This window comes from Psittacula echo (genome assembly GCF_963264785.1).
Source record: "Psittacula echo genome assembly, chromosome: 7".
Taxonomy (NCBI): Eukaryota; Metazoa; Chordata; class Aves; order Psittaciformes; family Psittacidae; genus Psittacula; species Psittacula echo.
Window position 1 is genome coordinate 55,617,380 of NC_137740.1, and position 14,148 is coordinate 55,631,527.

The 14,148-nt window shown below is 47.8% G+C and overlaps 2 protein-coding genes across 2 annotated transcripts in view; both read right to left on the reverse strand.

Moving 5' to 3' along the window:
* Positions 1–4,121: 4,121 nt before the first annotated feature.
* Positions 4,122–5,052, reverse strand: LOC308223845 (G-protein coupled receptor 35-like; the record flags this gene model as incomplete). The annotated part of the gene is given in 3 exon segments (XM_080623314.1): positions 4,122–4,456; positions 4,459–4,875; positions 4,878–5,052. Coding segments are annotated over 3 exon segments (927 nt in total).
* A 4,497-nt stretch (positions 5,053–9,549) lies between these two features.
* The window catches only part of LOC308224288 (G-protein coupled receptor 35-like), a gene marked incomplete at both ends in the record, with an annotated part of 36,097 nt that continues 31,498 nt past the window's right edge, over positions 9,550–14,148 (reverse strand). The window contains 2 exon segments of the mRNA XM_080624043.1: positions 9,550–10,137; positions 10,141–10,536. Coding sequence (XP_080480169.1) covers positions 9,550–10,137; positions 10,141–10,536 — 984 coding nt within the window.

A 14,148-nucleotide genomic window follows, 5' to 3' on the forward strand; every position in this document is an offset into this window, starting at 1 on the left:
TCAGCAAAGTGTGTGTTCCAGTGAGGTTTACACAGATGGAGTTTTAGTTGTGTAAGTAAGTGATGATATCCATGTTGGTGGCACTGTTCCAGAGGGCACCGTGTGTAGGACGTGCCAAAATCATGGTTTGACCTAAACCATTTTTCTTTGGAGCGTGGTCTGGACATTTGCACATAGGGAGCTGGTGTCTCTGTTACCTGAGAGTGCTGTCCAGTGAGGCTTTACACAGATGGAGTTTTAGGTGTGTAAGTAATTGAGCACATCCATATTGGTGGCACTGTTCTGGAGGGCACCCCGTGTAGTAAATGCCCAGCTCCTGGTTTCTGTCCTAACACTTTGGGCTTAGGAGCAAGGTCTGGATGTTTGCGGTTTAGGGAGCTGCTTTGTGGGTCAGCGGAGAATGCTGGGGAATGGCTGGGCTAGCTGATGTTAAAGGTCTTTTCCAAGCTGGTTGGTGCTGTGGTCCTGTGATTATGCAGTAGTTATTACAAGGTTCTTATCTCTACCTGTGGGTATTATACTTCTGTAATTCTCCTCCCTATTCGTGTGGGGGAGTTTCAGTGGTTCAGTGAGGACACAGATTGAGAGCCAAGGCGGTCAAGGGCCTTGTGTGGAGGAAGAGTTGGTTAACGCCTTGTGCTGAGTCTAAGTGTTTTGTTTCTCTCAGAGACAATGGCAATGGCTGGCAGGGTTGATGTGGACCACGTAGGTCAGGCGGGGAGACTGGTTAAGGAATGGCGAGTGTGTCAGGGCTTGTCTTGGAGGGACATGGGGATGTGTGGGACATGGCTGTTGGGAAGGGCAGGGACCACAGCATATTGCACTCTAAGCATCATCATGTGTCTTTGAACCCTGCAGGTTACCCACGGGCTGAAGGGTGTGCAGATGGAGAACAAGGGCCATCTGTCTCAGAGAAGGAATGTGGCAGCTACACTGGTGTGTGGCCACGAACAAGCTGCGCAACACCAATGCCAGCATCATCCTGTACAGTAGGTGCCCTGGTTTCTTTTTGCAGCAAGGTGAAGTGAGGAGGAGGAAGAAGGAGAAGAGGAGGATGAAGAGGATGATGATGAGTGGCCAGCGATGGAAGGGTGTGGGTTTTATTTAGTGATGCCAACCCAGCAAGGTGCCAGGAAGAAGGAGAAGAGGAGGATGAAGAGGATGATGATGAGTGGCCAGCGATGGAAGGGTGTGGGTTTTATTTAGTGATGCCAACCCAGCAAGGTGCCAAACAGCACGAGCTCTGAGTGGTGAGGATACACCAGAGGATGAGGAGGAGACCTGCCTTGGCCCATGCAGGAGGGCACTGCTTGGCAGTGGGCGGTGGCGGTCACCTTGGGTGTTTAGGGATGAGCAGCGGACGGTGAAGAGACAGACAGAACATCGTTGGAACACAGGCCCGAGGAGAGGCCCCATGCAGGTAAGGCTACGCTCTGGGGACACAGTGTAGGGTATTTGCAGGTTGTCCTATTGAGAGGGGTACAGGCAGTAGTTAAGGGGCACAGGCAGTGGCAGGTTGGGAAGTGTAGGTGTCAAGCGGTGTAGGTGTCAAGTTGGGTATCACAGGTGTCCGGCTGGGTGGTGTAGGTGGCACTTGAGGTATTGTAGGAGTCAGGCCTGGTAGCGGAGGTGGCGCTTTAGATAATGTTGGTGGCACTTGAGCTGGCGTTAGGTTGGATATCAGAGGTGTTAGGTTGGGTAGTCTCAGTGTTACTTTGGGAAGCGCAGGTGTTAAGTTAGGTATCATAAGAGGTACTTAGAGAACCATAGGTGTTAGGTTGGGCATCATAGGTGGCACTTTGCGTACCATAGATGTTAGGTTGCATATCATAGGTGGCATTTAGGGACCATAGGTGTAAGGTTGGGTACCATAGGGAGCACTTTGCATACTATAGGTGTTAGGTTGGGCATCATAGGTGACACTTAGGGAACCATAGGTGTTAGGTGGGTATCATAGGTTGCAGTTAGGGACCATAGGTGTTAGGTTAGGCATCATAGGTGGCACTTAGGGAACCATAGGTGTTAATTTGGGTATCATAGGTGGCACTTTGGGTATCATTGGTATTAGGTTGGGTATCATAGATGGCACTTAGGGAACCATAGGTGTTAGGTGGGTATCATAGGTTGCAGTTAGGGACCATAGGTGTTATGTTGGGCATCATAGGTGGCACTTAGGGAACCATAGGTGTTAATTTGGGTATCATAGGTGGCACTTTGGGTACCATAGGTGTTAGGTTGGCTATCATAGGTGGCACTTAGGTAACCATAGGTGTTAGGTTGGGTAGCATAGGTGGCACTTTGGGAAGTGTAGGTGTTAGGTGGGTATCAGAGGTGGCACTTTGCATACTGTAGGTGTTAGGTTGCCTATCATAAGTGGTACTTAGGGAACAATACGTGTTAGGTTGGATATCATAGGTGGCACTTAGGGACCATAGGTGTAGGCTGGTTATCATAGGTGAGACTTTGGGTACCATAGCTGTTAGGTTGGATATCATAAGTGGTTCTTAGCCTACTATAGGTGTTAGTTTGGCTATCATAGGTGGCACTTAGGTAACCATAGGTGTTAGGTTGCGTATCATAGGTGACACTTTGATTACCACAGGTGTTAGCTTGGGTATCATGAGTGGTACTTAGGGAACCATAGGTGTTAGGTTGAGTATCATAAATGGCACTCATAGAGACATGGTAACATAGGGGTAAGAAGAGTTAGGATAGGAGGGAGGGTTTGTGGGGGTGGGACATGTCCATAGAGACAGGGAACATAGGGGTAGGAGGAGTTAGGGTAGGTGGGAGGGTTTGGGGGAGTGGGATGGAAAGGGGGGTGAGGGGGGGTGGCAGGGTGGGAAAGGGGGTGGACAGAGGCCCCACACACACACCTTGCTGTTCAGAACAAAAACCTTACAGGTAAAAATAGATAAAGATCATCTATTTCCAACCTTCCTGCCATGAGCAAGGACACCTTCAGGGTTAAATGTCTCAAAATGAAGTGCAGGAAAGCTGTTGAACCCCCACTGTGCATTGTCAAGCACCTGGAAGAGAAAAAGTGCCAAATCCAAAGCAGTGCTTCATCACACAGGGCAATGCCGAGAAGTCCTCAGCTGTGGGTCTGCCCTATCTGTGCAGAAGGGCTTCACATGCCTCACTCTCATCAAACCTCCACTGAAAACTGCTCATGGATTGCAAGAGAGGGATTAGGGCTGTGTCTGCTTCATGTTGCTCACTGCTGTTTTCTGGGCATCAGCGCTCGCTCAGCGTGGGGCTGTGACCACTTGCACAGATGCAGTCACTTCTCACCAGACAGGACACCCACTGAAGAGTTGATCCCATTGAAGTACAGCAGACCTGTCACCAGGGCTTACAGCAGTCGCTTGGGTGAGATCAGATCTTCACAGATTTGTACCTGATAGACACAATGCTAAAGCTCTGTTCTGAGGCCTACAATCTTTTGCGTGGCTCTGTTTTTCCATGCAGTAATGGCTTTATTTATACCCACAATGATTTTACTCTCACAAATGCCAGGGTGTTGCCACAGGCTCATACAAGTGTTACATGACAGAAATGAGGCAATAGTCTCAGGCCACTGCCTTTACTCCATGAACAGCAATAACTGTGTCTTGGTGATAACTGCAAGCTTTGAAATTATATATGTTGGCAGGGCACTACCAGCATATGGTTTGGTGTGAGCAGCACAGATGTATTAGGTTTGGCATTGTAGTACGTGGGTTTTTTCTTGGTGTTAGGTGACCACATATATAGCAGTACCAGAAGTGGATTTGTGTACTGCTGTATGGGTGATGAGTTTCCTATGTTTAGTTGCATGTTATGTACCAAGAGGTGCATGGTGGAAACAGTGGCCTTATCGTCTATTCTCCACCCCACATGGTTCTCCCTCTTGAAGCTGTGATACAATAGTCTAAGACTATGGTCAAAGCTGGAGTCAAGTCACTGAGGACAGAAGGACAAAATTCAAGTTAATATCAGACCCCTTGGAGACGGTTGCCCCTTTTGCAGTATACCTATAGCTACAAGGATTGCAAATACTGTAGAAGGTCCCATTCCTTCTGCCTCCACACTTTAGCAGCATTGGTGGCTCTTAACACATGTAGTGTGCTACACCTTGGTTATATCATGACTTGATGTCTGGCTGGGTGGGATTCTTGGCTTTGGTTTTTCTTGGACCTCATTGACATACAGGTGGGGAACAGAGAAGGAAATTCTTGGAATTCCTTAGCTACAAAGTAATAGCAAAATGCATCCAAACAGCAGTTAGAGTTTGCTAAGCATGCACAGATCTGAACACAGGCTGTAACTTTCAAGAGCAGAGAACAAGCTCCAGCAACATCTACTGCAAACCGCAAGAGCAAGGCAATGAAGAAGGGTGAAAAACATACAACAAACATGCACAGGTTCACAGAAATAATGCAGATTGCTTTCTGGATTAATTTTGTTTCATGACCATCTTCTTCTTGAGACATCTGATAACTTGTACTGAGCAAAAAGTCACAATCACTAAGGGAATAAAATAGCCAAAAATGATGGACACTAACAATGGATAATCAGGTTGAGTGGGTAGCTTCCGAAAGCAGAATTTTTCCTTTTTGTCAAGAAATTGTGGATGAAAGTAGGAATAAATGATTAGTATTATCCAAAGAACCCCACAGATAGAAGCTGATCTCAGTGGGGATTGAAGAATCTTTGCTTTTAGGGGGAACTTGATTGCAATGTATCGATCAGTTACAATCAGGGTGATGATCAGGATGCTCATAGGCATATTTGTAAAGCAGATATTCTGTATGGTGAAACACAGGTTGTCTATGGGATGCTCGTACCTGGTAAAATACATCAAGAAAGGCAGGGCAAAGAGCAGGAAACTGCGACTATGAGGTTGATCATGTACACCCTGGTCTCGGTCCATCTCTTGAGTTTGAAACAGAAGACCCAGAAGGCAATCATGTTCAGTGGGATCCCCAAAGAGAGCACTGGGATGTAGACTGTAAGTTGGAACAGTGCAATGCCATTCTGCATGTCGTCATCTTCGGTGCAGTTCTCCATGTTAGGTTGTCTCTGCAAGAAAAGGGGGCAGGCATGAGACTGAGCTTGGGGACAGGTTGTCTGGGCTGGGTCCTGCTGCAGTGCCTCGCTCTCATGGCTCTGCGTCTGCTCATGCCCCTGCACTGCAGATGTAGGCTCATCAGCACTGTCTATCCCTCAGCTGTCAAAGCAACTTGCCAGCAGCTAACACAAAGCCACAAAGGCAATTGTCTCTTGCAGCTATTACAGGGTTAGCCCTGCCTTGTCCTTCATCCAGTCCTAGTTTGCACAGCTTGACTAATAGCAAAGGGTCTGCAAAGCAGAATGATCATTTCAGTGGTCCCTTATCTTTGCAGCTGCTGTAGTTATCTGAGAGCCACTGGCTTTAAGGCAGCTCAAAGCAGAGCTGGGCATCATTCCCGCTTTGTTGCTGAAGCCACCCTTTGCTCTGGCTGTTGCCAGGCTTGTGAAACTCCACAGACTTGAGTCCTTCCAGGTGTGGGGGTAGCTCAGGTGGCTTTATATATCCCTGGGGTGGTAGGAATGCTGCTGCAGGCTGCTGGGTGGAGACAGGTGAGTGCTGTGGGCAGGCTGTGTCCAACCATGGAAGCAGAGAATCAGCCTGGTTGGAAAAGACCATTAAGATCAAGTCCAGCCATTCCCCAGCACTGCCAAGGCCACCACTAACCCATGGCTCTGAGGGCCTTGTCTACACGGTTTGTGAACACTTCCAGGGACGGTGACTCCAGCCCTGCCCTGGGCAGCCTCTTCCAATGCCTGAGCACCCTTTGGGGAAGGAATTGTTCCTGATCTCCAGTCTAAACCTCCCCTGGTGCAGCTTGAGGCTGTTTCCTCTTGACCTATTGCTTGTTCCTTGGGAGCACAGCCCAGCCCCTCCTGGCTTCATCCTCCTTTCAGGTAGTTGTAGAGAGTGATAAGGTCCCCCCTGAGCCTTCTCCAGACTGAATCCCCCCAGGTCCCTCAGCCATTCCCCGCCACGCTTGTGCTCCAGGCCCTGCACCAGCTCTGTTGGCCTTCTCTGGCCCTGCTCCAGCACCTCAGTGTCTCTCTTGTAGTGAGAGGCCCAGAACTGAACACAGGATTCGAGGTGCAGCCTCACCAGTGCGGGTGATCACTGCCCTGGCTCTGCCGGACATGTTGCTGATACAGGCCAAGATGCTGTTGCCCTTCTTGGCTGCCTAGGCACAAGCTGGCTCATATCATGCTGTCACGAACCCACTCCTCTCTCTGCAGGATGCTGGGGAGGAATTGCTCAGCAAAAGTACCACCAGCCCCAGCAGATAACGGATCTCCAAAGAGAGAAGGGAATGTGTGCACATGTCTGATCTCAACCTTCGAAGACAGGAAACCAAAATGTTGCTAGAGCAGAAAGCACAAATCCAAGAACGTAGACTATCTCCTGGTATTCCTTTAGATATTCAGGGCATCTGCTACCATCAAGGAGGCTGTGGAAAATGAATCACATTTAGTCTGCAGTTTGTAAAGGAAGCGTTTACATTGAGGCAGGTAGAGAAAGCACCCAGATTCTTACAATCTCTTACAAATAGATTGCCTTATAAGTCAGCAGCTTGTAAGCATCAACTTAGAAGTTAAACTGCAGTGAAAACGCCCAATTGCATGAACTAAGTGAACTGGGTTTAGTGTTGGAGACTGGGAGATGGATCTGGCAGCCACAGAGGAAAGCACAGCACCTGCACTAGCACCAGAACTGATGTGTCATTACTGAACCACAGGGATGCAGTCATTTTTAGGGTGGAATTTATGGAGGAACTAATATACAGCGGGTGTCCTGGCTCTTTTGGGCTTCCAGCCTCATAGGTCCTTGGCTGCATTGTGGTACCACCTACCTTGCAGCCGTTCCCTGCCAGCCAACTGTGGTCATCCCGTAGTGAAAAAGCCACTTTCTGCATGCATAGCACTGCTTTGAGGAGCAGCTGAGCCCTATGGGGCTGGGGCTGGGCATCCCAGCCCCATCAAACCCCCTATGTAAGCACAGAGCCAGCGGAAGTTCCCCATGTTCTGTGCTGCAGCGTGCCTGGAGCTGGGTATCTCCGTGCGCATGGAAGAGGAACTGGTGTGAAAGCAAAGCTAGGGATGAAGACCCCCGGAACAACACAGGCGGCTGCAAAGAGGGAGGACACCAAAGCATCTGTGTGCAGGTGAGGACTGAATTAGAATGGTTTGAGTTGGAGGGGACATTAAAGCTCACCCAGTTCCAACCCCTGCCACGGGCATGGACACCTTCCACTAGACCAGGTTGCTCCAAGCCCTGTCCAGCCTGACCTTGAACATTGCCAGGGATGCGGCAGCCACAGCTTCTCTGGGCACCCTGTGCCAGGACCTCAGCACCCTCACAGGGAAGAACTTCTGCCTAATATCTAATCTAAATCTCCCCTCTGTCAGGTTAAAGTCATTCCCCCCCTGTCCTGTCACTACATGGCCTTGCCAAAAGCCCCTCTCCCGATTTCTTGTAGGTACTAGAAAGCTGCTCTAAGGTTTCCCTGGAGCCCTCTCTTCTCCAGGCTGATTCTCTCAGCCGGTCTTCATAGGAGAGGTTTGTTACAATAATCTTTGGTCTCATGCATGTATGTGAACAATCAGACTAGCGCTTCTATTATGAGGTGAGAAAGCACACCCCAAAGTATGTATTGAGCAGAGCACACACCGGTGTGGGAAGAAGTAAAAGCCATTACCTGCTGCTTGTGGGGCTGTCAGGGTGGTTTAATCCTCAGAAAGGCTGCAGCGAGGATGCAGGCGTTGTGGCAGGAGAGAGGATGTGCCAGGGCTGTGGGTACCAGTGCAGCATGCTACTCCATGCAGGGCACAGCTGCCCAAGAGCCTGCTGCCGGCAGCTGAAACACAGCAATGAGCTCTTGTTCCCCCGAAGTGCTTCATTTATCACTTAGGTTTTGGGACAGTCGAGTCTTTGGTGCCCTCTGTTGTTCTGCTCGCATCAGCTGGATGCTTCACCATCATCCTTACCCACCCAGCCTGTGCTCCCCCGCTCGCCTCACACAAACCCCAGCAATTAAAATTTAATGTTTTCCGTCGTGGAAAAACAAATAATTTCTGAAATACAACCCATAATGGTTGCAAATTGTCCTTCTGGCAGCAAAAGGGGGCACAGCAGGCTGGGCAGCCTCCGGTGTGGTTGCAGAGTGTCTGCAGTGGGGGGCTGACAGCCTTTCTGAGGGGACACATCAGTGCTTGTGCAGTGAGCCCAGGGTGAGAGGTCCCAGCGTGCTTCTCTTCAGTGTCTTTACAAGAAGGGTGACAGACGTTATGGGCTGGGTCACCCTCTGTGAAGGCATCTAACACTGCTCATCAGCATCACTGCAAAGCCTGAGCTGGAAATGACAGTCACTGGTCAGAGATACTGGTGAGGGAGTGAGCACACTATTGGGACCTTTAGAAACTTGTTTAAGAGCATGCTCCAGTGGGACCTTGCAGTCATTTTGATGCGTTTTGTTGTCTGTTGGCTGCAGCAGTTGCAATCCTATCTGTGAGAGCCAGGTTCTAGCTTCCTTAGGATGTGCCATTAGTTTGTGTCTTCTGAACTCACAGTTCCATAGGTGACAATAGCAGATTGAGCAGCAGCCATGGACTCCCTGAAGGCAGATGCAGATCACATGCATGGGTGGCAAAGGTCTAGACAGAGTTGAAAGGGCTTCCTCAGGGGTGGGAGCAGTAGCCCATTGGGGAGGTGTCTGTGCCAGGGCTCAGACCTGATACCTCCTGGACTTTGAGCCTTTATGGCACTGGGTAAGTCCTGCTGTCATCCTTCACATCTATATGATGCATTGACTTGAAGGTGAAGGGCAGTCACCAGAGTCTAGGCTGTTTTGTAGGGCCAGGTACTTAATAATATGCTGTTACTGCCTGAACCCTCCTGCTGCCCTCCAAAGGAATATGAAAGAAATAAACTGTATTATTTTAATAATGCAAATAACCTGAAACACACAATGAGGTAAACACGATGTATTCTTTTGTATGTGTTGACAATAAGGATCAATAGACTTTAGCTGCAAAATGAGCTAAAACAGGGAGACATACATGGGTCTCTTGTAAGAGTAACTTCTTGTTAGAAGTAATTCTTGTAAGAGTAACTAGAGGGTGGAATGGAGACATGTTAATGACCAGTGATTTCATACACCCTTTTACAGGGCTCTGTGAAATTAATAGAAGCGTAGGGTTTAAATTGCGATTAACTTAGAAATGCTAAACCTAACAAAGATCTTGCACCATCCCTGGAGACATTCAAGGCCAGGCTTCTGAGCCTTGAAATCTGGTTTAAGATTTCTCTGCTCATTGCAGGGGAGTTGGACTGGATGAGCTTTGAAGGTCCTTTCCAACCCAAACCATTCTATGATTCTATCATCTCTCCAGAGAGAAAGAGCAACAGTTATCCCAGTAACACTGAAGATGTGTCTTCTCTTGATGTTGAGGGGTGCTGTTTTTCATCCCTCTTGCCTCCCTCCTTCCACATCGCTCTTTCCTTTAGCAAGTGTGTGTCTGCAAGGGGTGGGTTTGATCTGTTTTTTCACTGCTGGTTTTGGGTGGTAGAAGGGCTTCATGGAACAATCTGGTCACAAAGTAGTAGCAGACACTATCCAGGCAGCAGTTAAATATTGCACCACAGCTTGTCATGGAGGAGATGTGCTTCATAACCTGGAGCATGAAACAGGTATCTCCAATGTTATCCATTACGAACCTGGCAAGTAACCCAAAGAAGTCTGGCAGAAAACATACTAGAAATACAATCAGATTAGCATAAATAACGTGAACAGCTTTCTTGATTGATTTCTCCTCTGGTGAATTGCTGTTCAGGCATCTCTTGAAGCTCCTGATCACTTCTGTGAAGCAAGAAGTCAGAATTACTAATGGAAGAATAAAAAAGAACATGAAAAGCAGGCTCAGAGCAGCAGGCATGGTGGTATCCTTCTGGAAGCAGAGGGTGGGTTGGCTCTGCCAAATCTGTACAGTGGCACTAGTTATAATGGAGACCCACAGAAGCCCATAGAGAAGGGCTGCCTTTGATGGAGACCTGAAGGTCCTGGCTTTCAAGGGGTGCTTTATAGCAATGTATCAATCAATAGAGATGAATGAAATTATGTAGATGCTCACTAACATGTTGATGAAATAGATTGTTTCTATAAACTGGCAGAGTTCACCTTGGGTTGACTTATTCCAGAGCAAATAAGCCATGAAAGGCAAGGTGCAGATGACAAAACAGTCTGCAAAGACTAAGCTGATTACATACACCCTTGTTTCTGTCCACTTCTTTATCTTGCAGAAGAACACCCAGAGGGCAAGGGCATTAAATAACGCTCCAGAAAAGAAAATGAAATTATACAGAGCAAATTGAATGAGGCAGACATCGTGATAAAGTTCTAGACTTGTGATACTGCAATTGCTGGGCACATTCCTTGTCCTGTTGTGTAGATGTTGTGTGATGTTCTGAGACCTGAAATAGGAAAAGACATGCTACCTCTTAATAGATGAATGTCCTATAAAAAAAAAAAAAAGGGTTTTTAAGTAACTATGTACTTTGCCCATCACAAATGTGAATTTGAGTCTACAAAGCTGGCCTTCTCAGCCAGCCTCTAACTGGGATGCAGCCTTTGTCAAGCTTTATGTTTACTCAGTATCACAGTATCACAGTATGTTAGAGATTGGAAGGGACCTCAAAAGATCATCTAGTCCAATCCCCCTGCCAGAGCAGGAACACCTAAATAAGGTTACATAGGAATGTGTCCAGGTGGGTTTTGAATGTCTCCAGAGAAGGAGACTCCACAACCCCCCTGGGCAGCCTGTTCCAGTGTTCTGTCACCCTCACTGAGAAGAAGTTTCTTCTCAAGTTTAAGTGGAACCTCTTGTGTTCCAGTTTGTACCCATTACCCCTTGTCTTACCATTATTTGCCATTGAGAAGAGCCTGGCTCCATCCTCATGACACTCCTCCTTTATATATTTATATACACTAATAAGGTCACCCCTCAGTCTCCTCTTCTCCAAACTATAGAGACCCAGCTCCCTCAGCCTTTCCTCATAAGGGAGATGCTCCACTCCCTTAATCATCTTCGTTGCCCTGCGCTGGACTCTCTCCAGCAGGTCCCTGTCCTTGAACTGAGGGGCCCAGAACTGGACACAATATCCCAGATGCGGTCTCACCAGGGCAGAGTAGAGGGGAAGGAGGACCTCTCTCGACCTACTGACCACCCCCCTTCTAATACACCCCAGGATGCCATTGGCCTTCTTGGCCACAAGGGCACAGTGTTGGCTCATGGTCATCCTGCTGTCCACTAGGACCCCCAGGTCCCTCTCCCCTACACTGCTCTCTAACAGGTCGTTCCCCAACCTATACTGGAACCTGGGGTTGTTCCTGCCCAGATGCAGGACTCTACACTTTCCCTTGTTATATTTCATCAAGTTATTCCCTGCCCAACTCTCCAGCCTGTCCAGGTCTCGCTGGATGGCAGCACAGCCTTCTGGCGTGTCAGCCACTCCTCCCAGCTTAGTGTCATCAGCAAACTTGCTGACAGTACACTCAATTCCCTCATCTAAATCATTGATGAAGATATTAAATAATACTGGTCCCAGTACTGACCCTTGAGGCACTCCACTAGATACAGGCCTCCAACTGGACTCCGCCCCATAGACTACAACTCTCTGGCTTCTGTCCTTCAGCCAGTTCGTGGTCCACCTCACTACCTGATCATCCAGGCCACACTTCCTCAATTTAGCTATGAGGATGCTGTGGGAGACTGTGTTAAATGCTTTGCTGAAGTCAAGGTAGACCACGTCCACCGCTCTGCCATCATCCATCCACCGTGTTATTTCCTCATAAAAGGCTATGAGGTTGGTCAAGCATGACTTCCCCTTGGTAAAGCCATGTTGACTGCCCCTCATAACCCTCCTATCCTTGACATGCCTTAAGATGGCACCAAGGATAAGGTGTTCCATCACTTTCCCAGGGATGGAGGTGAGGCTGACCAGTTTATAGTTACCCGGGTCCTCCTTCTTGCCCTTTTTGAAGACTGGAGTGACATTTGCTTTCCTCCAGTCCTCAGGCACCTCTCCCGTTTCCCAAGACTTGGTAAAGATGATGGAGAGTGGTCTAGCAATGACTTCCGCCAGTTTAGGTGTAAATGTCTCAAAGCACACTTCCAATAGGACATGGCAGACAGTCTTTATTAAATTGTGGTATCTTGAATGGAGGGGTGGAGTAGCACTGAGAAGAGCCCCCATAGATAGTGAGGGCATCCTGTGACAGTGGGATTCCTTAAGCCCCGCTGTGCAAATGAGGTAAGATTACGCTTAGCTTGATTATGAGCTAGGCAGGGATTGCAGCAACCAAACCTAAAGCTCTGCACAACCCATGAGCAAAAGTTCTTCTGTCAGGTCTGCTGGCTTGGGAGACAGAGGAGTGGTGTGAAGGCCTGAAAGGGCATAGCAGATGTCACTTGGTGGACATGCTCGTGCTCTGGTTCTAACTGGGCAGGTTTCTGAGCCTTTAAGCTGCCTTGCAAACCTGGAGCTCCTGCTCAAAGCTGAGGAAAAGAGCTGACTCTGAGTTCCTGCATCCCAAAGGCAGGTTTTAAATCCTAAGTGAGTGGGTGAGGCATGTAGCTGTCCACCTCCATGGAAGGGGAATTTGGGGTGGAAGGATTAACCTGATTTTAAGCTCGTGCATTCCAGGAGAGAGTACGATTCTGTGGATGTAAAGCAGACAGACACACCTGAAAGAGGGAACACCAGTGCAAAACAAGGTACTTGCCATTAAGGGCTGCATGAGATGGCTCCTGCTCAGGGCAGGCATTCTGCCACCCTGCGAGGTCCATCAGATGTAAGTAGTAGCTACTGAGTCTGTGTCACACTGGCTGCAGGCTGTTCTGCAAGAAATTGGTTATGTGAAGAGTGTGAGTTCATGGGCTGATAAAAATCAGCTTTTATCAGACCCCATCCTGTGTACAGTGGCTCTATGTGGCCTGCAGAAGGAACAGTTCTCAGCTGGTGATTCTGTGTATACGTCACTGAATTTCAATGCCCTTTGGAAAGAATTTAACCTTTTAGTTTGAAATATGGTTTTTTGCCATTCTTACAGGAGACTGAAATGGTGAAACCCTGCAGCTTTCAGAGATTTCAGAAGGGACACCATAACTGAACATGCCTCGTTAAGCAGTTATTTGCCTCTGCAAGCAACACAAACCTCCCTGTGGTCAGTTGGTAAGAGCACAGCCTGCAATATTAGATGTCAGTAACTGATAAACACACAATTGCTGGGGGATATGTAAGCATCTTGGGCACTCACAGGCACTAACGTGACTCCTGCTGAGAGCTCTCTCCAATTCTTGTGTGCTCAGGTCTGGATTTCCCAACAGAGGCTCACTGCTCGCTGCCTGCACCCTGGAAGGAAATTGTCACCTGAGGAAAACCTCTCTGAACTACAGGAAGCAGCAGTAGGGAAATAGCTTACATCAGAGGCTGCAGCTGCCACATCGTTATGCTCTAACTGCATGAGGCACATGTCTTTTCTTGCATGGCTGATGCCCAGGATCTTTTATATTCTCCTATATTCTCTTATATTGTGTCCCTGTCCATGGCAGGGATGTTGGGACTAGATGATCTTAAGGTCCTTTCGAACCCTAACTATTCTATGATTCTATATTTAGAGTCCTTTTCTTTCTTTGTATTCCTCTCCCTTCTCTTACATTCTCTTCTCCTTTCTTACATTCTCTCCTCTTCTCTTACATTCTTTCCTCTTCTCTTCTCTTACATTCTCTCCTCTTCTTTTATATTCTCCTGTATTCTCTTATATTCTTAGTCTCTTAGTCTTTTCACTTTTCTTCTTTTGTATTCCCTTCCCTTCTCTTACATTCTCTTCTCTTATATTCTCCTGTATTCTCTTAGAGTCTCCTCTTAGTCTCTTCCCTTTTCTTTTCTTATATTCCCTTCCCTTCTATTGCATTCTTTTCTCTTACATTCTCTTATCTACTATTATAATCTCTTAGATTCTGTTCTTTTATGTTCTCTGATATTCACATCCCCTATATTTTCATCTCTTCAATTCTCTGATATTCTCTTTTCCTATGTTCTCT